At 42.3% G+C, this 24690-nt stretch overlaps 3 protein-coding genes across 3 annotated transcripts; 2 read left to right on the top strand and 1 right to left on the bottom strand.

Annotated features, from left to right (window-relative positions):
* Window positions 1–8793: 8793 nt before the first annotated feature.
* Window positions 8794–11899, bottom strand: wnt1 (wingless-type MMTV integration site family, member 1). Its single transcript, XM_028410042.1, has 4 exons — window positions 11799–11899; window positions 9830–10083; window positions 9375–9640; window positions 8794–9285 (listed from the first exon to the last, which is right to left on the bottom strand). Exons 1-4 carry the CDS (start codon window positions 11897–11899, stop codon window positions 8794–8796), a joined length of 1113 nt encoding a protein of 370 aa, XP_028265843.1.
* A 2968-nt stretch (window positions 11900–14867) lies between these two features.
* On the top strand, window positions 14868–17432 carry wnt10b (wingless-type MMTV integration site family, member 10b). The gene is made up of 4 exons (XM_028410293.1): window positions 14868–15034; window positions 15671–15933; window positions 16074–16525; window positions 16622–17432. Exons 1-4 carry the CDS (start codon window positions 14961–14963, stop codon window positions 17120–17122), a joined length of 1290 nt encoding a protein of 429 aa, XP_028266094.1. The 5' UTR covers window positions 14868–14960; the 3' UTR covers window positions 17123–17432.
* Window positions 17433–20389: 2957 nt separating this feature from the next.
* Window positions 20390–24539, top strand: arf3a (ADP-ribosylation factor 3a). Its single transcript, XM_028409362.1, has 5 exons — window positions 20390–20449; window positions 21485–21667; window positions 21752–21862; window positions 22178–22302; window positions 22410–24539. Exons 2-5 carry the CDS (start codon window positions 21520–21522, stop codon window positions 22569–22571), a joined length of 546 nt encoding a protein of 181 aa, XP_028265163.1. The 5' UTR covers window positions 20390–20449; window positions 21485–21519; the 3' UTR covers window positions 22572–24539.
* The last annotated feature ends 151 nt before the right edge of the window (window positions 24540–24690 follow it).

Raw genomic sequence — 24690 nt, 5'->3', positions numbered from 1 at the left:
TATATATTTATATAGTATTTTTTATCTTTCTTTGGTCGTGGTTGTAAGCATTTTGATAGCAAATCATTTACTTAAAATCAGAATCAGAATCAGAATTATTTATTTATCCCCGAGGGGAAATTCTTTTTTGTTACAGACAAACAGAAATCAAAGATAAATTGAAATATGAAATTGAAATATGTAGACGGAACTAAAACGGTTAGTCTTTGGTTAAAATATTTATTTTTTTCTATGTAAATTTTTCAGTAAATGTTGTAAAGGTATAACTTATTACGGCTAAAAATGTGAAATTACCTGGTTTTATTTCTCTCTATCATCAGCTTAAAGGTTGTAATTTGAACTTCACGCCACTAGATGGCAGGCTTCTACCATTTCCGTGTTTGAGCAGTTTATTGTTACAAATATGACCAAGTGAAGGCTCGTGCCCTCTGTCTTCAGGCGTTCAGTCTCTGTGATGTCAGCATACCACATAAATGTAGCCTTGTAATCACAGAAAAGGGTTCATTTTGGACATGACTTGTAGCTACTATTCAGGACTAAATCAAAAATGATTAGATATGACAGGTTAAAGGCTTATATCATGTAGTCATCTAGCCTAATAATTTTCTCCAGGATCATGGTAGATGCTGCACAATATCACAGGTGAACCCAAAAACCTAAGGGAACAAAAGTACACTACAAATAAGCCACACTTACACATACAGTTATATTTGGAGTGTTGTAGACAAAGTTACAACTCACCAAATTTACATCATAACCCAACATTCCTCATAAGTTGTCTCATTACTATCTTCCAAAAAAGGTTTTTTTCTTTCCCAGAAGATTTATGATTGAAATTTTCTGGCTGCCAGACAGATGTGTAGCTGGTAGCCTATCAAAATCAGAACAATTATTCTATCAAGCTAACACACCCATTTATGTTTTGGATGATCCAGATGCCAGAAGGCAGCACGACTTGCAGCCAAAAAAACAAAGATGTGTTTCCACATGCTCACTGTTAAGAGACACTGCTCTCTGCAGCTGTACCCTGAGTGGGCTACAGCATGCACATGGTATTAATTAATGCACTTAAAGTGCCATTTCAATTATACAAAGAATGTGTTTATTATTCAGCAGCTGAGTGTCAACCAAGGACATATTCAGGTGCACACTGACTGCAATCAATCTTTCAGTAGTTTCCACTGTAAGGAAACTTGTTGATTTAAGGCCTTTTTGTACCCAGTGGTGACATTTGGACATTTTGGCCATATCAAAATAGTGAAATATGATGTCACTAAATTAACCACATTTGGATATAAAACACAGACCTTCCGGCTTCTGCAGTGCAAGTCCATCCAGTCAGCTCATGTATTACACTCATTTGGGCGCCAGAAGGAACATTTTAGGGTGCAAAATGTATTGAAAGATTGCTGGCACATTTTGTAGGATAGCTCTGGCTCTGGAAGTGATTAAGGCTCAAAGCTTGGGTGAGTATATTGCAGAGAGACAAGGGTGGGTGGGAGCAGTATCTTGTGTGTGTAAGTGTGAGTGTGAGTGGGACACAGAAGGAAAATGCATGTGTTTTGAGAGAGAGCAAGAAGAGACTGGGGCGGTTCTCTTATGCAAGCAGTTCTCAGTATGCATGTAGATTGGAAGATGTGTGGCTCCTGTGGTTGGCTGTCCCCTGTGTCACTGCCTTTAAAAAACACTTGCCAAGAGAAATGTCTTCTTTACAGGCTTTGACTGCCAGATGCTGGGGATAATGGAGAGGACTGCAGAGGGAAAGATGGAGAGATGTGCTCAGCCAGCCACACAAACATTACAAGTGAGCACATGCACATATGATCTCACATGCAGGTTTGCATGTGGCCAGGGGTCTCCATAATGCAGAAGTAAGGTGGGGAATATTTTGTTGCTAAACACAGTCGCACACAAGGGAAGTATTAGCTCTAGTAAGTCATGTCACACCAAGTCATGAATGAGGATACGGTTCAGGCATGCTTTCAAAATCTAGAGGTGCCACATTTTGTGGCTGTGTGCAGGACGCGACAGAAAGGAATAGTTGTGCATGTCTGTGCAGTTGTGAACTAACACATGGGGCGCCAGCATGTGAATGCAAAAAGTGTCTGCGAGCGGGAGAGCCAGTGACACAGGAATGTGTCATAGTTCCTGCAAGCCACTCAGCTCCTAAACTGCAGCAAATAAACATTCCTCTGCTGCTGTGTCAGTGCTGAGCCCTCGCCCACTGTCGCTGTAAAACACAGCTTGTAATTAAAACCTAAAAATGAGCATTTCTCCTTTGTTTCCAATAGTATTACGAGATTAGAGATAATTACCACATGCAGTCAGAAATTTCTCAGTTCTGTTTATTGATTTAAAAGCTACGTCCACCCTAATAAGCCTTGCATACACACTATTGTAACATTTTAGGACCTCTGAAGTACAGGGTTTTGGAAAAGCTTCTGACTCGGGTTTGTTTTTGAAAACTTGGTTGTGCATTACAGCTTGAATGGGCAGGATTGGAGACTTTTGGTAATGCAACAATATGACCTACAGTCACTATCTGATTTGGTCCTATCAGTCACCTGATTCGTTATGCCCCTATGCCTGTCCTTTTCTGGAAGACAGTGACGAACCCCTGGTTAACTTAACACAAATTATGAATGAATTTCTGCATTTTATTATATAACTACTAGCTTGGTGTGCAAACACACACATGTATATATCATATCAGGCTATTTTCTGTGGCTGTTATCATATTTCTAATAGGTTTAGGTTTCAGATTCAGATTGAGTGTGTTTTTTGTGTGTTTGAGTGGAAAATTTCTTTGGACATGATTTTTAGTTTTATTAGTTTAAAGTAAAGAACACATTGTTCTATATAAACACAGAATAGATTCAAATCCTATTTTGCCAGCATGCATGGATAAGATTGGATTGGATAAGAAAACATTAACTATATATTTATCACTGACCTCTGATTGATTTGAATAAATGCAGACTTCATTCCTGCTGACAGGTGAAATCATGCACAGGCTTTTGTTGTGTCACATGGATTCCACCACAAGTTTGTGCTCACATTTCATATGGATCTCAGACATGAAATGTTTCTGTTCTGTACCCATACATTTGTCAGATGTCTATAAACATATTCTGCTGTTGGCTATCTATGCACAGAGTCTCTCCCTGTCATTGGAGCTCTGTTTACTGGAGGTTCTACAGTGTTTTCTAGCACATAATCTCCCCTAGAATATATCATGGGTTGCACCCCGAAACACTTTTCCTTCTTAAACACTTTATCCAGATGACACAATTTCTGACATCATGGTACTTTATCTGTTTGTTGTCAGCTTGTAAGGTCTTTCTAGGTTAATCTTTCACAGATGTGGTAGTAGGGAGTTTGACTTTTTCTTTGTTAATAATCACTAATTTATCACTAGCATAATTTATTGTGTGTGCATTCAAGATCTTTTGTCAAATTCTGTTTATGCTGGTTATCTACTGTACAACTGAGGACCACTTTAAGCTGCTTGGTTGGGTTTTTGTGTGTGAAGTATTTAATATTAGCAGAACTGGGCTAACAGAGAAGATAACATCAAGCCTATGCAGTCCAGAGGTTACGCTGTGTGTATGGTTGAGTGTATGTAGAAGGTGCTGGTCTTGAAAACTCCATGTGTAATATCACACCATGGAGAAAGACTCACGTGTGTTCACATATGGAGGTTATAATTTGAGATCATCTTTATGCACGTATGAAGAGCACCCGCATCTCGCACATATGCACACACCAGTGTTGGCCAAGATATGTCCCTCCCACCTTAACTGCAGGGCTTGTTCTCCATCTCACTTCATAGGGGCACAGAGCCTGACCACAGACATCATACTGATTGCTCACCGTGGTCGAGTGGTCTGTCCACATTCCCACCCTGATTCACTGTGTGCAGAAAACCCAACAACGGAAAACAGTGGTTTTAGAGTGTCTGAAGGTTTGTGGAGAGCAGTGAGTGTCCGCTGTGTCTCTCCTAAATCAGTCTTGCTCTCATCCCTTCCTCTGCCCTGCTGCACACCCCAGGAACTTGGAAACCGATGATGTTTTTTTTAAAGAATATTTTGGACTTGAAGCAAGAATATATAAAAAAACAAGAGGACACTCGAGTGTGTGTGTGTGTATGTACATACGTGAATATTTTGAGGGTAATTGTAACCTTCCCTCCCTCTCCTGTGTGACAGGTTATGGCAGGCCGATAGATGATGAAGTGATGAAGTGATGGAGATGTTAGGAGGCCACGGCCATTGTGATGCTGGGTGGCTGTTATTCTGGAACTGCCATCTGCCCAAAAGGTCAGTTGCTAGGGAATGATTCTCCTGGACCGTGTCTGCCTCCCAGCTGCCATCCACACACCCACACACACACACACACACTTACACACACACTCGCAGCCTTGCAATAGTTTCCTTTATTTAATATAAAGTGAATTTGCGTAAATTTGACCGAGAGGATCAGCTGCTATTAATCCCTTTTGTAATTTTGCTGTAACTTGAGTTGAGGTGTAGTTGATTATGATTATTTATGTAATATGTCTGTGATGAGGCAGCAAATATATATCTTATTACATAATCACTCTGTGGTCACCTAATGGCACCAAACAAATGGCTCTGAATATTACACAAGCTTTACAAGGGTGTTCCTACAATAACAGCTCCCTGGTTAATTTGCCCATAATCGAAGGCTAGGATTACAATTAAATGTTGGGTCAGGGCGGAAATCAAATCCGTATTGTGTGCTTAGACCCATGCCTGCCACACTGTCCATCCCAACCACTACAGCAGCCTGTCATTTAGTGCTGTGACCCGAACTCAATGCTAAATTCTTTAATTCTTCATCATATGGCCTTCATATTTAGGCCAACCCCACCCAACAGTTTTCCCTGCTACATTGTCTTCTCTGCATGTTTTCCTCTCACTGATGTGGTACAGGGGCATAGAAATCCTTTCTGTGTTCTTGGACAGAGATGCTCAGATCATTCTCAGGAGGGGATATGCCTGTAATTATTACTTAACTGGCAAAGTTAACTTTGTTAACCTTTAACCTCTTATGTCCTGTAAATGCTGAATATAGTTTTTTCTTCTGCAAATGCAAAATAGATTCATTGTGACAGTGCATACCACCATGTGCACAATGCAGATGTATGTCAATGTGTTATTATCTCAAGTTATCTCAAGTATTGGCAAAACAGTAGCCAGTAGGATCCAAAACCAAAATGGGATTCAACCATGCAATTTTGTACCATCTCTGTCTCTTGTTTTTTTATCATCATCCCTGTCACACTTCCCTGCTCTTACCCTCCTTAAGCCCTCAGCTCCAGTCTGCACTTCTCCTCTGGTTATCCATAGAGAGGAGTGACTTTTGTGTAGTGGAGCTGTTGTTTTTGTTTGTGCCCTTCTCACCATGGCTGCCTGCTTGCCGCCTGGCAGCCCCGTGTGTCAAAGGTGGCTGCAGCAGAACAGACTGTGGGAACAGCCGGTTAGCCTCCCTTGGTCCTCTACTCCCCATCCAGAGGGGCAGCCATCAATCCAGTACTCCCCCTGCCCCTGCACACAGACACACACACAAAAGCACAAATACACAAATGCCCAACCAATCTCATACTCACACAAAAACCCTACAACGCTCACACCCTCTCCCAATAATCCTCGGAAGCAATTTCATCTCGACTCGGGTGGCGGCCCATTGTCGCCAGCCCCTTCAATCTTTCCTTATTAACTCTCGCTTTGTCCCGCATCCGAGCTTCTGGACTCATCTCTCCTACATTCCGATCAGTGCTGCTCCCAGCACTCCCAGGCAACCTCCTCTCGCTAATCCCACTGCCTCCCCCACCAGCAGCCCCACCCTGAGGAACTCTTACTGTTTTTTTTTCCAACCTGCCGATCACCTACTTGCAGTGTAAGGTAGGGGCATTAACTCCATGGGTTTTTCTGAAGGCAGAGTGTGAAGGCGGGGTGGGTGAAAGAGGAGGCGGCCACAAAGTGACTCCAGCCCAGACAATTAGAACAATGAGCCTGGCCTGTAGGGGGCTAACTCGCTGCGTCACGCCTGGACGGTGGGGTATTTTGTCAGTTTAATGAATTGTCCGTCAGGCCAGGGCCACATCGCAGGCTGTGCAGGGAGAGGCCAGCAGGGACCCAGACACTAAGTCGGTATTTATTACACTGCCTTTGTCACTAATTGAGCTAATTATCACTGACTCCTCAGCACTCCCATAGGCAGCACCCCCTCCACTCACTCTCTCTTACCAACTCACTCTCATGCCTGGGATTTGAACCCTGCTTCTCCTCTTTCTTTTTTTTTTAATCAACCATTTTCTCTTTTTTGTAGCTATTATTGCCTAGTGTTCTACTATCAAGCCAGATTTATGTCACTCTCAAATTATGTGTACTTTTGCTCTCCCAACTTATGACATTTTTCTGAATTTGTGAGTTATTACACTGTAAGCCATGTCGTGTTCTAGCTTGTGTTCAGCACTGTTCTGCAGTGATAAAAGACAGAATGTTAGTTTTGTAGAGATTCTGTGATCAGTATAAAACCTCTTTCTGTTTTTGTGGTCCATCCACCTCGCTGGACCTCCCCATCTGCCATATTTCGGTTCAATTTGGTTTTATTTGCTCTTTGTATTCTCTTAATCCACCCACATCCAGAGTATTTAGCTGTCGTGTTTCTTTTAGCTCAGAACCAATCTCAATTGATCACTTCTCGATCTATTTTATTTCCTCTGGTGCAGAATCACTTTTTCACTGTGACATTCAGAAACATCCCTGTTTGTTGCCTTTAATTGTTACTGTGTCTCCCTGATCTATCTGGGTGACCCAGCCTGATCCTGAACTGTGGTGGGCTAAAGAGCGCAAAGCTTTCCAAACTCCTGTGGTTAGTCAGGTTGCCAGGCATTGGACAAGGCTGTAGGTTTTCATTATATTTCATTTTTTTCTAGTAAATGAAGCAAAACCCAATGCAATAAACTGTCATACTGTATAAGATAAGAGATGTGGCTGGATAAGCAGGGTCTGTCTCTGTGGTTGGTAGCAGAGATGCAGGGATGTTTTGTGAGCTGGAGAAAGAGGCTGCTTTGGTGGTGGTAATAGGATTAAGCAAAGGACACCCAGGGACAGGCTTATATGATCGCTTGGTCCGTTGTCAAAACTCCCTCAAACACAGAAACTACAACAGACATAATAGCATCTTTTAACACATTCAGGAGGCCAACTTAATTGAAAATATAAACTTTATTGTTCTATCATACAGTACAAAACCAACTGGAAGCTAAATCTTTTGCTTAAAGTCTAAAAAATGTATTTTCTTACATTTCTCTATAACAGTATAAAAATCCTCAGAAATAAATAATTTTTATTTACACTAATAAAAAAGGCAAATATTCAGTGCATGACCAAACACAAGTGTTTTTAAAGAAAACAAGCAAAGAAGCGATAACGTTCTATTTTTTGTCAGCTACATTACATCAGAAATAAAAAAGGCTTAAGTTCAAAACATCTCCTGACTTGACTGTAATATTAGCATATTCTCAGGCCACTGACAGGCACATAAATCATTTAGCAAAGTGTTGTTCTTATAAATATATTCAACTTTTTTAGTATTTACAGAATTTTGGTCCTCATAGCTGATATACAGTATTTTTTCCTGCAGGCTGTATTATTAAAGATTAAATGTTTAAATTTGACTTATTTTACACTTCAGCTTGAATGCAACCATTTGCCTTCTTTGAACCTTGGATAATTTAGTCCTGCACACATATTTACAGGAACACACTATATTTTCTGTTACATTATTGTATACCATAGAGTGGGATTCAATATGACTGCATGCTCTGATTCTGTTCATCACCTGTAATTAATATTATTTTATGCATTTAAAAAAAATTAAGCCCTAAAATTAGCTAAAAAAAACTAATCACGTCATATTCTTCAGTGTGTCAATATTACATTCATATTGTATTGCCACAGCAAGATTAATCCAGTCCAGTTCTGTTTTTTCTTTTCTTGATTGGCACTGGTTCTAGTCATGTAACAGCAGACCCTTCCTGTGGTAAGTTAGGGTGGCAAATCAGGGTTGAGGTGTATTCAACTGCCCAAAAATCTAAACAAAAACGGCAAATGTGATGAGCAAAACAGAAGTGGTTGGGAGATAAACATCACAGTGTTTCATATGAGAGCCAAAACTTCTGCAAATGGAACAAAACATGCTTTTTTTAACAAAAAAATCTCCCTCTAGATGGAGGTCCTCACCAGTTTATGAGAGCACATGTTTGTGGTTCTGTGGCCACAGAAACATCTGTGAAACATTGTGTCCAGTTTCTGCCCTCAGTGGGAGACAAGAAGGGCCTAGTAGTACCTGGTTACAGCAATCAATTCTCCACCACATCCTTTTGTCCTTTTACTTCTATTTATCCACAGTGTAAACAGTTGAGGGATGTAGATGACTTCCATTCTCCCTGTATGGTTGTAATGTGTTTAAATACTGAATACTGTTAAGCATTGAAGGCAAAGAACAAGCACATACCCCCCAACCCCCCCTATACCCTGTTCACATATTTGTGCTTTTTCTCTATCTCCTACTTTCAAAAACACTGATTACATTTTTGTGCCAGAAAGTTCCCTGTATCAGTTTACCCACCTTGAAGCTTGTCTAGCTTCAATTAAGCATATAAAACCACCTGCTAGTGTCTTTTCAGCCAACTACCTGTTTTGCTTAGTTCTACTGCATTCCTCCTGTGTGCCTAATATCTGCCTACTTGTTCACCTTTGATCATAGACACTGATGTAACGTTCGTGTACTTGTGCAGTTCAGGCAGCTGACATGACAGCACCAGTGGAATGTGCAGTGGCAACGCTCAGTCACGCTCTCAGTCCGGGTCTTAAACCCACGTCCACAGCATAGCAACTCGCATCCATCCAGGCCTGGGGAAGAGCTGTTACATGTTCTCCCAGAAGTTCCCAACGTGCCAGTTTTGCCACTGTAGGAGCAGAAGTTAGGTGATTTCTCAAAGTAGACTAGGTCCATGGCAGAGGGGGGTTTGTGAGCAGGGTTTTCAGGCTCCAGATGACGGGGGTCGGCTCGGTGAGAGGCACGGTTGCTGCCCTTATTGGCATAAACCACTCTGGATGCACCATCAAACCGGTCCTTAAGAAAGTCTCCCACTGTGCGAAAGCTGGGCAGACGCATCCAGCAGGTGCGTACAGTGCAGGAACCAGACATGCCATGGCACTTACACTCCTGACGCATCTCTGACGACACAGTCTGCAGGAAGGACCAACTGCTGTTAAACTCTCAATCTCAGAATTTGAATCACATTTGTTTCATTTTAGAATTGTGACAGATCTCCTTACCAGTCTGCCGGCTTCATTGTTGTGCAAGTTGGTGAGGTAACGCAGATCTCTGCCCCTCTCACTGGAGTCCACAAACTCACGGCTGAACATCCGTCCAAAATCCACATTGTCACTGCAGCCCCCCCAGTGCCAGTCTGGCCCTCCAGGACCTCGGCGACGATAATCGCATGTGCACGACTCAATAGCCCCTTCTGAACAGGAGCGAGCCACAGCATGGGTCACTCCTGCACTGGTAATGGCAAACACAAATGCTGTCTCTCGGCAACCTGAGGAAACACGCCAAAACTTCACATCAGAGCCTGATCCAGCCTTTCAGAACTAGATTTGCCAATTTTTTTGCCAAAACTGGAAATCATTTACAAACAAAGTCTTTTAAAAAATGTGCAAGAGATTCCATTACATCCTGCCTAGAATTGTCCAAATATTGCCCGGTGAGAAAGACAAGAGAGGCTCACCACGATTCACAATTTTGCCAAAGATTGCTGGACTGTGGGTGGTCGGGCAGTTCCAACGGCGGTTGCGGAACTGCCACTTGCACTCCTTTATGGCAGTGTGCAGCCCAGCGGCGATGGCATGCAAGATGCCAGGATTCTGCCGAATCAGCCGGCGCTGGCGACGGCTCAGAAGGGCCAGGCTTGGATCCAGGACCAACTGCACGTTCTTGGAATTGGTGAGGAGGTTGGATGAGGAAGCCACATTGACAATACCCCTGGCACAAAACAAGGACAAGGGAAATCAGAGTCAAGGAGCTGGCAGTTCATGCATGTAGCACCTTAGGTGACCTTCTAAGCTCTAAAACTAATGTCTTTTGGCATCCCATGGGAGTAGTAGGCTACCTTTTGAAATAGGTTTTCATTATGTAGACCAATAATAAACAGTGACACGTGCTGTTCCAAGACCATGAGGAGACGGAGAGTCTCTGAGTCACAATGGAGGTTGCAGGCTTGGCACATTATTTTTTTTTACCTCTTTATAAATTACTTGGACCAGACACCACCACTTGTCAATTTCACAATTACAATTACAACCGTATTATTCTATTAAATACTCTATTATGCCCTCATCAGAAAACAACACAGGCAGGCAGAGGCGGAAGGAAGGTTTATATCTGATGTGTTGCAGTGCTCTTTTAGACAGTAGCATGATTCATGAATAGACAATCTTACACTTAGTCTTTCTGTATATGTAAGAATATTCTCCAGCTAACACTTTATATAACATAAAAATACACATAAAAATGCTGAATCTTGCAACACTGTTTAATTTTAATAATAAGTCGTGCCTTTGTCAAATGATACTAGACATTATTCAGGTATAATCAGTCCATGTATGTGGCCCCTGTGCAGTTAAAAAGGACATGATTTAAATATTTTAGTGGTTTGATTTTAAAGCACTGCGTGTCTTTCGGTGCCAGGGATGAATCGTTTATGTACTTAATCTGGAATTTTTTGACATTTTGTGTAGCCTTGTGTAATAACTGTGTCTCCTGTTGCGCATTATCACCGGGCCTGTTTTGGCCTGTTGGATGGTTGACCCAGACAGTGGTGCGGTGAGGCCTGGGAACTTTAATAATAATCTCGCCCTATGGATGTTTTCTTCCTTTACAAAAACACTCAAGTGTCCTTTTCCCCCTCTTCAGTTGTTTTCTTAGATTCCAGCTGAAATTTTTAAATATTTGAAAAAGCAGTGCCGTTGTGCGCAAATACTGTCCATCTAATGGCACCGCAGAAACCTTTCGTTAAAACGTTGCTTCAACAAAAGCAACCCACAGTTTATAGATTTTTAAACTAGAAAGACAATATGATAAACTGTACAGTTTCAGTTTTATTTTGGTTTTTACGTCAAATTATAGCACTTGTGGCTACTATAGTTTGAAGTATATAGGGAGTGTACTAGAACCACACAACCCTAAGTAAGACTTCCTATAGGATTCCTTCCAGCGTTGAAATGAATCCGTTTTTAATTTATCCCACATTGGACTGAAAAATGTTGTCTCGTGTTCAAACCACTGTCCAGAAATGAGTGCCAGAAAGAGGGAGAGAGAGTAAATTAAATCAACCGCAAATAAAAGGTAAAATTGTTACAAATGTAATCCATTTGTTGTTAAATCATGTGCTGAAGCTAATTTTACTGAAGAGACAATAAATTACAATAAAAAAAGTGGTTAGTTGTTGCGCTCACGTGGAGCAATTTGGGAACAACAGCTAGAAACCCACAAACCTTAATACCATGCGGTTGCTCTTTTTTCAGACGCTGAACAGAAGTTGTAAACTGTTCCAAAACTAACACATTATTTCGAGCATGCAGCATGGAATGCGTTAACCCAATAATAAAAAAACAACTGTTCAGACAAAGCAGAGCAGAACACTGATAGCTGAACCCCCCATGCATCATCGCATACTGTAGAATATCTGCTGAACTCACCACCACCGGCCGCTGTTGTTGACGGCCCCTGTTCCTGAGAGCGAGGACACTAGAAGGATGCAAGCGGCTTTCACTCCCAACAGCAGCGCCAGACTCCTCATCGTGACTTTAGGTCAAATATAAGAAAGGAAAAAATACAGTTTCAATTTAATCTGCAATTATTTTTCCTCAATTATATATCTGAGTTATTCATAGACACTACACAGTCTTACAATTTTTTAACATATTAAAAATTAAAAAAACAGCCAAAAAGCAGAAAGAAAACACAGAATCCTACAGGGCATTTGTTTTAGGTGGCAAAGGTTAATTATGTGATATTTGTCCAAGACTTTTATCTAAATGTTTGTTTGAATTCTGCTTTAAAAAGATGCAATCTGTAAGCATTGTACTCACCACACCTCAGTCCGGTAAGAGGACTTGAAAGGTGAAGAAGCTGGCAGCTCTAATTGACTTAAATGGATCTTGAGTGGAGACAGGTTGCTAAATGATGTGAAGTGTCCAGGCAGGATGATGCTGCTGCTGCTCCTGCTGCAGTCCTCTTTACTCTGTCTCTCTCAGTGATGCTTTGCACGGCGCATTGAACGCGTGGGACAGTCCCGAAGACTTGATCCCCTCGGTGACTGATAGGCAACACATTCTTCTCTTATTGAGCGCTACGAGGGGAATAAAAAAGGGATTTGCTGCTCTCATCTCCCTCTGTTTTTTTCGGAGCCTTTTCAATAGGATTGGAGGGAGGGATAGTTAATGCTCTTCATAGGGCGCACAATGAATAAGGAAACACAACTGAGCAATAAGGAGAAAGGAAGAGAAAAAATAGGGCAGTCCACAGTGTTGCGCATATTACTTGTGGACTCTCACGGTCATCAGCAGAATCGATTTCCCTGTAACAGTGTGCAGATCACAGGATTTTCCCCCACTGGCAGCGCGCTTGCTTCCGCATCCAGTCTTGCAGAGAAGAGAAGTGCCCCTGAAGCAGTGATGTGTTGGTACAGATGCTGTGGGTGCGCCCGCTTTGGTGCTCCGCTGCTGTTCAAAGCTGCTGTCACGGTACAATACAGTTACAGCGGAATATGAGCCATCTGAAACTGCCCTTTTTACCCGGTGGCTGGATTAGCCTACTCCCTATAACCGCATCTCCTCCTCTCTCCAAACGCGCTCTCAAAATCTGCTGTGACAAAGGCCATTTCTGTGCCTTGCCTACCCGCGGTAAACACTAAGGGGATGTAGTTTTGACATCATTACGTCTGTGCTTGACAATAATTTTTATGAGGATCACTTTATATATTATCGCCTGTATTTGGAGTCCATTTCGCCCACATGCACAACTGAACGTGAAAGTAGATACAAGTAATAATGGCTCTCCCAGTTGTCCTGTAACTCACACTGCCTGCTAAGCTACTTAAATATTTTGGGAGAGATGAAATATGGTCTCCAATCAGAAGTTTGATGTATGATGAATCAGGAAAAGAGGGGGACGAGTAAGGATAAAAACCAGTCCAAACATCTGGCTTGCAGACCTCCCTCGACGCAGAGTAATCACAGCTTGAGCCACTTTGCGGCATCTCCATCAAACCCCAGACTAGGAGCAAGCTTAAATGTCCCCAAACTTCTCCATACATTCGTTCTTGGGGGAATGTTTCATTATGTGACATATATCTGCTAATTTGCATGTTCCACATTAGTCACTGCAGCGGTTGTAGGTTGAATAATCTCTCCCTCTCCTTGCCTCTGTCTCTCTCTTTCCCTCAGATGACAGTAAAAGGAAGTGGGCTTTTGTAAAAAGCTTTAATGACAGCCACCCTACGTTTATACTCTAGCCTTATATGAAGGTGCTCAAAAAGGGTTTCCTGGAGCAGTCATGCGACACCGAGCAGATTAGAGCTTCAATCCGGATAAAGGGGGCCTTTTATATACAAATCAACTTCAAATCACTTTTTAAGCCACTTAGATATACACACCAAGGCAGAATGCTAATGCACTTTTCATTGCTGCAGCTTAGGGAATGGAAGGAGATTAGATGAATTGGTGTCACTAAGCGAACCGTGTTTGAGGGGGGTTTTAACTTAATTTTATGAAAGTAGCACACATGCACCTTTCGATTCTTGCAGCAATGTTTGCGCGTTTAAATTGGATATCCAGGAGCAATAAACGTATTGATTGAATGTCAAATCCACACAGAAGGCCTCAGCAACTGGTTTTATGGGACTGGACATAAAACTGTAATTGAGATGCTACTGTTCAATATTGATATAATGCTTTTTTAAAAAAAAAAAGTCTGTAACGCTTCATATCATATCACATATCAAATTGAATGAATCCATATTTATCCATCATATTTCTGTCAGTGCAAGTGCTGCATAATCTCCAGAATCCTATCTGTCACTGCTGTCACTTATGCATATGATTTTATACTTTGAAATGAAGACTTTAGGTCGACAAAACAATGAGGAACAGCCGCTCTGATGGGGGTGGGAGGAAGGGGGGGGGGCACATGACTACAAACAGTATTGTTGGATGGTCTGTTAGCGGAGCCGCCTGCCTGCTGCTGCCTCCCAGTCGTACAGTGGAACCAGCCACTATCCCCTCCCCCATTCATTATTTTAAATAAGTCACCCCTTTATGGACCAAATCTTCTTTGATTCTTCATATTTTATTTTATGTAGCGTCTCCTTGTTCGTTCTATCCTAAAATGGAGGTATGTATACAAACTAACAAACTAATAAACATACATTTATGTATTATTTATGTATTATATTAATAATATATTTAGTCGATGAAATATGTTCATAGAATGAAGTACTGCAGTGTACCTGGTGCCCTTAACAACTCGTTGATTGGAAAATTATTGTGCGTAAAAGTTTGGAGACGTCAATTTACGCTTGGACAAACGGTCAAGTTCTCAAATAATAAAATGATCAACTGGTGATCCAAGTTGCATATTGGTCAATATTTTGCAAACAGCCGCCTGTAGAGGCATCTACTCCCCTCCCCTCGTTCACCCCCTCCTCCCGTTTACTCTCGCCCCCGAGCTCCTCTGTTCTCCGTCACTTCTCGGTCGTTTGGCGGTGCATCGATAATACTGCACTCTTCTTCCTATTGATATTCAGTACAGGACCTTAATACCTGCGTTTTAATGTCACGCCGAGAAAGACGCTTAACAAAATGGAGCTATCAAACAAACTCCGTTGGGACCAATTCCTGATTTTGGCAGCAGCAGTTATGTCACCTGCATTAACGTAAGTGCACTTGAGAGCGCCAGGAGAGCTGATGTTACATGCGGGTTGTAGCAACATGAAATTCTTGCAGGAGTTGTGGGAAGTTATTGTATATAGATTATAATTCGAATGTTGTGTGTTTAGCTTAAAGGTAATGCCTGCCTCCGCCTATTCACAGGCTGATATAGTAAAATATTTACATAAATAAATACACTTGAAGCAGTTTATTATTATTATTAAAAGCAGCAATTTATTGCTCTCTTTGCTAATCTCTAAGTTTTACCTATGCCATAACAAATTCAGTTTTAATCTCACTGTTTTTACCTCGATAAGACATATTTGGCAGTAGAGTCTGTTATTCATACTCCTCAGCTGGATAATCTGTTTAGAATTATGTTTTCCATGCTTTAAGCAACTATCTTGAGAGTGACATCAGAAACAATGTAGCAAATACTTTCACATACTTTTATTGCAAAGACTATTTTACAAATCCCACAACGAAGACATTCATTTTGTAATAAATTCTTCTTTAGTGGTTTTTAGAAGTATCCCAGACACCCTCCCACTGCCACATACTTCTCTGAGTTTGACTAATGAACCCCTGACCAGCACTGATGACACCCCCCATCAAGTCTCTTTCCCTCTCTCTCCCTGCAGGGTGCTGTGTAATGATATTCTCAGCCTGAAGGTGGCAGGAGATCCAGTGCTAACCCCTAACTCTGTGTGCCTGAGGGTGGCAGGCCTCAGTAAACGTCAGATGCGTATGTGTGTGCGAAACCCCGATGTGACTGCATCTGCTCTGCAGGGCATCCAGGTGGCCATCCACGAATGCCAGTACCAGCTCCGGGACCACCGCTGGAACTGCTCCTCATTGGAGGGCCTTGGCAAACTGCCCCACCACAACACCATACTCAACAGGGGTGAGAGCCTAAAGCAAGCTAATGATAGTCAGATTGAGACCTGGAGTTTGGAAAAAAATAGAGATTATGCCTAGGTAAATCTCAGGACAATTTTAGAGCATCACTATAGTTTTTTCTCACTGTATTCCTCCTGCTTCCAGGTTTTCGCGAGAGTGCCTTCTCCTTGGCCTTACTGGCAGCGGGTGTGGCTCACTCTGTGGCCTCGGCCTGCAGCATGGGCAAGCTGCGGGGGTGTGGCTGTGAGGCCAAACGCCGTCAAGATGATGACAAGATCCGGCTGAAACTTACACAGCTGCAGCTGCAGACCCTGCAGAAGGGCGGGGTAGGAATCGACATAACACGGTCATTACCCTCTGAGCTAAACGGTCACCATGGTAATCTGCCCACTAACCTGCGCTCTACCCACCCATCCGCCCTGCTCAAGCCTTTACCAGACGAGCTTAGTTCCATGCAGGACACCTGGGAATGGGGGGGTTGCAGTCATAATGTCCGGTTTGGGGACCGTTTCTCAAGAGACTGGCTTGACTCCCGTGGGTCTCCACGAGATATCCACGCTCGCATGAGAATACATAACAACCGCGTGGGACGACAGGTGGATAATGTGTTTATTCACTATATGCTTTACTTGCATCATCATGGCAATTGTTGTAGTTTTATCTGCTTACATTATTTATCCTTCTGTACACAGATAGTGACAGACAACATGGCACGGAAGTGCAAATGTCATGGCACATCAGGGAGCTGTCAGTTTAAGACCTGCTGGCATGTGTCTCCAGAGTTCCGGCTTGTGGGTTCTTTACTCAAGGAAAAGTTCCTGTCAGCCATCTTTGTCAACTCCCAGAACAAAAACAACGGTGTTTTCAACCCTCGCAATGAAAACAGAGCTGGTGGAAGCACAGGGGGACTCAATGGAGGGCGCCGGCGAGGCATGTCCAGGGAGCTGGTGTACTTTGAGAAGTCTCCTGACTTCTGTGAGCATGATCCATCCATAGACTCACCAGGTACGCAAGGACGGATCTGCAACAAAACGAGCTATGGTACAGACAGCTGCAGCTCACTTTGCTGCGGCCGTGGGCACAACATCCTCAAACAGACACGGAGTGAGCGCTGCAATTGCAGATTCCACTGGTGTTGTTACGTGCTGTGCGAGGAGTGTCGTCTGACAGAGTGGGTCAATGTGTGCAAGTAGATTCCAGTGCTCCCAGTTCCCAGCTGCTTTTACCCATCCAGGACTCAAGATGGCGAGCCTGTCCCTTCACCCACTCCTGTTGTTCAAGCTTTTGTTTTGCTCCTTGTGTAACTCTCCCAGAGAAGTTTATCCGCCCTTTTCCTTTTTTTTCACCCATCATCTGGGATCTATTTTCTCTTTGTAGCCGCTGTTATTCTCAAAATGCCAAGTCAGAGATTGAAGAGGTGACTCATGTCATTTGTCTTTTTGGCTATGGTCTGTTTAGACGCTGCCCTCTCAGCCATGAAAACGACCTATACCCCATCTTTTGTATCCCACAAAAAAAGAGAAGCAACAGCAGAGGAACATTTCTATTTCAGTGTCTAGATGCTGACTCATCTGATTGTACAGTAGCTGTGTATTATAATGTGTACGTGTATATTTGTAAATGTATTATTATTATTATTGTATCAGAACTTCTTAGTTCTAGTAAATGACAGACTCATCACAATTTATCTTAACGCGTTACTGGGCTCTTCTAATGACCTCTTAAAATATTTTTTAATGTGTATATTTTGCACCTGTAACTCCTCCTTCCTATAGAAATAGATGAGACTGAGGACTGATAAAAACTTTCCCTCAAAAACAAGACAAAAGACAAAAAAAAAAACAAAACACAGGATTTTTATTGTTATTGTAAGCTGTAAAACTCGAGACGAGAAAGTTAATACAAAATCAGGTTTGCAAAGAAATTCAGTTCAATTCTTTACACTGAACAACTAATGATGCAGATTTATTTATGTAATTGTAAGACTTTATAGTGACCATGTTTTTTTTAATTATAAATTCATATTAATATTATGACAGAAATATGCTTCCTCTTGGTATAACTGTAATATGACGTGTGTCACTTTTCTATGAAATCCCGACTGAGCTCTTGATATTATGTGCTTGCTTTTGTCCGTTTCATCAGTCTGAGCACAGCTTAGATTCTTCCCACATGTAGTACATGTCAAAGTGAGAGATGGACCTACTTTAGTCATGAAATGATGCTAAGGGGTGTGTGTATGCTTGACCGTGTGTCTGTTGCTGTGTAAATGGGGGGTAAGCTCTGTGCACTACAGATTTGGGAGGTGAGGGCCTTTTTTTATGGCCACTTCATGCTGAGAGAAGGACTTTTTATGGCTGCAGGATATTGTTTCCTTAAAGTATGACTTTTATTACTGGAGAGAAGCATCAAGAGAGCAGAGAGCGGGGGTGATTATACCAGTCTTTGCTGTGTGAGCATCTGAGGGGGATCATCTGTGCAGAGTTCATAGCCAAGGAAGGGACTTGCTGAACCACGTGCTGCTGGGACGCTGTATCCCTGTTACCTGGGAGACAGACTATACAAATAAACACATGCATGTGTCTGTGTACAAAGAATCTTGCATGTAGCAATACTGGCATTGAGTCACAATCGAAAACATGCGTGCTGGGGTGCACACTTGAACTGTAGCTTTAGCAGAAATGCTAACGTCACCACGTGACTTGATTTATGATAGCAGCATTCCTAGATATCTTAGATAATCCGAACTGTCTCCATGCTCAGCTTGCTGAGAAAACGCTGCTGCCACATAGGATTTAATGCCAATTAAGTCTTGTTTGTATGGATCTTGGTAAATATCCCTGGACTCCTAAGGAATTGCAGTGCCAGTGGCTGAATTGACTTTTCTGTGTTTTTGGTATTTAGTGAAGGAGTTAAAAAAAAAAAAACAAGGAAAAAGTGAGTGGTATGGGATGATAAGAGACTGGATCTCTGGTTTGCATTTCTTCATTCCTTTATCATTTCACCCTGGAGCTGCTGCAAAAGGGAATTTCCTGTCACTGTTTCTCCCATGTGTGAGACAGAGGTTGGTGGAGTGCTTTCTCTCTCATTCTTTGCTCTTTCTCTCTCTCTCTCTCTCTCTCCCTCTCCCGTTCTCCCCCTCATCGTTGCAGACATGAGACACATGCATAGCAACACATTGACTGCCCCCCGAGTAATGACATCCAGACTGGGCCAAAATTAAAGAGAGGCAGGCAGAGAGAGGAAGTTAAAAGAGATAAAAGTTACCCACTTTGATTGACAGGATGATTATATGTATAAAGTAAGGCGATTTAGAGTGTTTAGTTGGATATAAAGATGGGGAGATAGATCCTTGCTGTACATACAGCAGAAATGCAGAGGCAAAGGACAAACCGGGTATGGAGCAGGGGGTGAATAAAGTGTACTCTGTATAAATACATGCTTCAAAACATCTGCTTCTCAACTCCCCTTTCATTTTTGATGTGGGACAGGCAGAGAAGGAGAGCGGGAGAGAAAACACAAGGAGCCAGCTACCCAGAACATCAAAGCCCCTGCCCTCAACGTGCAGGCCCTCATTAGTTCAGCTAGCAGAACCAACGAGACTTGTGATTGTGTTTGCTGGGGTGCACGCTGGCAGACACTTCAGAGGAAAGGCTTCTTTAAGTCATAACTCCCCACCCTACCTCTGCTGCCACCACCCGAGCCCGCTGTAACCCCCCTGTAACCCTCTCCAAAGTCCCCGTGCACACAACCTCGGCATGCTCCCCCACCATCCACTCCACCCCATAATCTGGTCTGCAGCTGCAAACATCTGCTCCCCTCTTTATCCCGCTGCCTTCACCACTGAATAGATAAACACATCTATTACCGAGCCACTGACTGACATGCAATGGAGAGGCAAATGTTGAATTCACCTATGGGTGCAAGCAGGGCTGGTTTCAGGGTGTGTCATTTAATCACATTTTAGATGGTGATGATAAAACATAAACACCTCAGATTCTTAAATGCTCAGTACTTCAAGGTTAAACCTGCACAGAGTATTGATCTGGTTTGTGACGCACACACACACACACAGCACTGCTGCCAGGACAGCATCACTTGGCATCCTGTTACAGTCGGCCATTTACTTATTCATTAAGATGATGCCTGTGTTAATTATTCAAGCATGTTTGCCTGCAGACTCTCTGTTGCAGTTCATATTAGTTGTAGAGCACAAACACCTATTTAACAGAAGGAACATTTTAAATCATGTCATTAAAAGATGAAATTTGATATCACAAACTAAATGGCACGTATGTGTTACATTCAAACTTTTTTATACTTTATAAATAAATATTTTAAACATGGTTGCCCTCCAGTAGTGCTCCTGGCTTTTAACAAGTCATAGGGATTGACAGGGTGCCCAGATATCGCGAGAACACACTTGTCACCGCCGTAGCTCATCGCGAGACTATCATCCAGTCCTTTGCCTGATCCAGCTGGTCTCCCAGCCTGCCTGCCTGCCTGCCTGCTGCTGACGGGTAAGTGTGAATGAGATGCAAATGGTAAAAAAAATGCTCAAATATGTGTACATGTATCAAAGATGAACGGAAGATTTGTTAGTGTTTTAACCCACTGAATGTTTTTTTTGGTGAATGAACGACCCCTAAACGACGACATCAGGCCGACTGGTGCGTTTGTCGTGACTGTACGGGGGGGATTATAGCACATAAATTGACCCGGGGATTTTTTTTTCTTAAAACGTATGTACTCGCTTGTATTCTAGTATACAAAGCACGCTCGAATACTTGTCGTATCAAGCTACAAGGAACGTCATTTGATGTAAAATTCATAGGCAGCGAGGACTGCCGCATCAGTCGTCTCCTCCTCGCACTATGACAGATGTACACGGATGTGCGGCCACTGCAGCTGTAAGATGCTAGCAGCTCGGGCAGAAATGAATGGACACGTCAGTGACAGCATCACATCTAAGCTCTATAATAACCATAAAAAAGGGACTCTCCACTAGGCTGTGGATGCTCATCTCTGTGCCCCCCCCCCTTACCTCAGGTAGAGCAGTTTGAAGGAGCTGACAGCAGAGTTGGCTCGTTAAAGGGCCCCATTAACCATGAAGGGTCAACAGAGGAAAAGTACATTTCAATGCCTCCTCTTCTACAGACTGTGTGTGCACCATATATTCTCAGAGCCCATGTGTCATATAATGTAATACAAATTGATTGTTATGCTGGCATTCCTTCAGTTGCCTGCAAACAACATAAAAGGTGGTTACTCTGCACCACATGAAAGCTGATCCACATAACAGGAGACCCAGTATGGCTGCCGGTTTTCCCAGTGTGCTGCCTTTTGAGTCCGATTAGCTGCCTGCCGAGGTGTGAAGTATACTTTTACTGGTTTTCCTCTGAGGTGGCTTTAAGCTGTAACAAGGTGGTAATATTGAGAGCCGCTTTTCAAAAGCTACTGTCTCACCACATGGTCTTTTTTGTGGTTTTGACTTTCTGTTTGTTTTGGCTCCTGTTGTTGCTATGTATAGAAAGTGGTCTTTCCCTGTGTAACAGTTCTGCTGTAGTTGAAGTGAGAGCCGCCAATCAACATGGGAAACATCTTTGGGAACCTGCTGAAGAGCCTGATAGGAAAGAAGGAGATGAGGATTCTCATGGTGGGGCTGGATGCTGCTGGGAAAACCACCATCCTCTATAAGTTAAAGCTGGGGGAGATCGTCACCACCATCCCCACAATCGGTCAGTCAGTAAAGGATTAATAATCTGTGTGTGTGTCTTTGAGTATACCACTCATTCTGATTCACTTTTGTTTTTTTAATCCAGGATTCAACGTAGAGACAGTGGAGTACAAGAACATCAGCTTCACTGTGTGGGACGTGGGTGGCCAGGATAAGATCCGACCCCTTTGGAGACACTACTTCCAAAACACACAGGGTAAGGCAAACCAAATGACACACCAGTCAGTCGTGATCGGGTTAACAAGACCTCTTGAGCCATGTTGCAGATCCTGCAGCACGCTATCGCCCCCGACACCTGAGGCCATATCTGACTAATGCTGTAGATGAGGTCATTTGCATACTCCAACTGCTTCAAATTATCATAGTCATATTCAAAGCCTGAACAATAATTACATTTGGTTCAGCTGTATGTTTTTAACAATAGGTCAGCATATTGTGAAAACAGCATTAAAATGAAGCTCCTCTGGTAGGACAGAGCTAACAGACGATTTTGTTTATCCCTGTCCTGTAGGCTTGATCTTTGTGGTGGACAGCAATGATCGTGAGCGGGTGAACGAGGCTCGGGAGGAGCTGATGAGGATGCTAGCTGAGGACGAGCTGCGGGATGCTGTTCTTCTCGTCTTCGCCAACAAGCAGGTAAAGCTTCATTGCATCTTCTGACCTTGTTTCTGTCTATTTATACTTGCTTCCTCATAAGGTGAGGCTTCTTGCCTGACATTGTGTACGGTATGATTTACACTCAGGATCTCCCTAATGCCATGAATGCCGCAGAGATCACAGACAAGCTTGGCCTGCACTCCTTACGCCACCGCAACTGGTACATCCAGGCCACCTGCGCCACCAGTGGAGACGGCCTCTACGAGGGCCTGGACTGGCTGGCCAATCAGCTGAAGAACAAGAAGTGAAGGGGGACCGGTCAGTATTAGCGGGGAAGAGCCTAGGTGCCAGCTCCAGGTAGTGCTTATAATGGATCCATTGTGTTTACATAGAGAGGATAATGCTGAAAAGCTCCCAGGGGGTGACTCTCAATGGCTTTCTCCCCCCATATCCTTCTATTTTATTTCCTTACTTTGATTAATTGAATATGTTTGGATCTGTGGTGAGCATTTTTAATCATTTACAAACCAGTGGTGTCAAAGTTGACCTAAACGATTTACATTCTGAACACATAACTATCAGGATGTGATAGTATAAATGTTACTGTAAAAGACATTACCCTATTTAGCAGTCTATGAACTTTTACCTACATAAACATTTAATTTGCCGCTTTGGAAAAGCAGCCTTTTTACTCAGATACTACAAACATGGTGTAAATTATAAAGAATGTCTTAATAGTATAGTGGAAGTACTATTACTATGTCAGAATACAGTATTCTCAGATAAATGTAGTTATTCATTATGCTTTTCAGAGCTTAATTTAAAGATTTTATTTAAATATTTATTTATTTTTTATTAAACACAGTTTCTGCTGACTTTGTGGATTATCTTAAACAATATATTTTTTAGTTTGTTTTGTTTCTGTCTTATGGTTTCTCTCCCCTTTATTGATGTGTGTTTACTGCTAAGGCAGCTAGTGGAAAAAAAAAACAGAAGAAGAAGGAAGTTCCACTTTCACTGTACATTACTGCTTCCCAATCTGCATGGAGATATCCCAGTTACTGGCTCGTTGGGCTTGTGAGAGCTGTGTAAAAGATTTGTTCTGACTTGGCTTGGAGAGGGTTAAAAAACAATTTTATTTTAATTTTCTGGCATCAGCGAGGAGGTGTGATATCTAAACTGATACAGATGACAGAACAGGCGCACACTGTACCAGCTCTGTGGCCTAGAGAAAAAAATGCTGCTATTGGCCTGGCCTGTGGAAAATGATGCAGCACAGCATGTGATTGGCAATATTAGAAAGCCTACATGGTTTTGAATGTTGACAGCTGACATCATCTTGATTTATTCATCCCTAACTGCAGTGAGACATTACATGTTGTGTTAACCAAATCTCTGTGTATCACATTGCACTAACTTTAGATGCATTATTGTTGTATGAAAATGTAACATCTGCTTTTAACTGGAGTGTTTATTTATTTATTTGGTTAATTTTAGTGTCCTTTTTTTCTTAATTCGTTAACTAGATCTGACAGTTTGCGTTTTCACACAGAACGCTCAGTTTAAAAACAAATAGGGGAGAGGATGATAGTAATACTGCATCATAAGGCATGTTAATACTGTACAAGTTCTGTAATAAAAGTGAATTATAATAGCCTGTTTCCTCAGACTATAATTGTTAGTCTAAATCACTGCTGCTGGTTGGAACAATGCTGTACTAATATATACATGTTATGGGTTTAGTGTGAAGTTTACCAAACGACCTACCAATATGCAAAAGCATGCTTTTCTATGTCAGTGCAACTGTATATATGTTTGTGTGTAAGTGGAAACGTGTCTCGTGGTTTTCACGGTTAAAGTGCTGTTGATACACCTGTAGAAATCGGGGCGAGTGTGGTGGCCGGCAACAGACAGCAGCTTATTGTGTGTGTGTGTGTCTGTGTGTGTGTGAGACATGCCCTCTGTTAGGTTCAGTTTTGTGGCCTTATTTTGCCAGTGGTGAATTTCTCTTTGATAACAGGTTTGTATGTAGGAATGTCCAGCATTCGAGTATCTCATCTACGATGTGTGACACTGATGCACTCGCAGTGCTGCTGTGGTTAAACATCCCTCTCTCTCTTTCTTTTATTTTTCGGCGACTTTAACTTGCAAATGAAGAAATAAAAGAGGCTGCACAACATTCCAACTGATTGATAACGTGTTTTCAGAAAGAAACAAATTGAAAATGGATTTATTTAACTTCACTGAGTAGAATATTATAAATGGGTGGAAGTAAAGGCGAGATAAACTGATGCAGAAGTGTTGAATTATTTAATGATTCCTGACACTCCATCAATCAATAAAAAACAACCAAAAGATACACCTGCTGTGTCATCTCTCCTCCTTTAACATTGCATACATTTGTTAGTTAAGCTGGCCACTGTAAAG

This window comes from Parambassis ranga, chromosome 7, assembly GCF_900634625.1.
Source record: "Parambassis ranga chromosome 7, fParRan2.1, whole genome shotgun sequence".
NCBI lineage: Eukaryota > Metazoa > Chordata > Actinopteri > Ambassidae > Parambassis > Parambassis ranga.
This window is presented reverse-complemented; position numbering and strand designations above follow the sequence as displayed.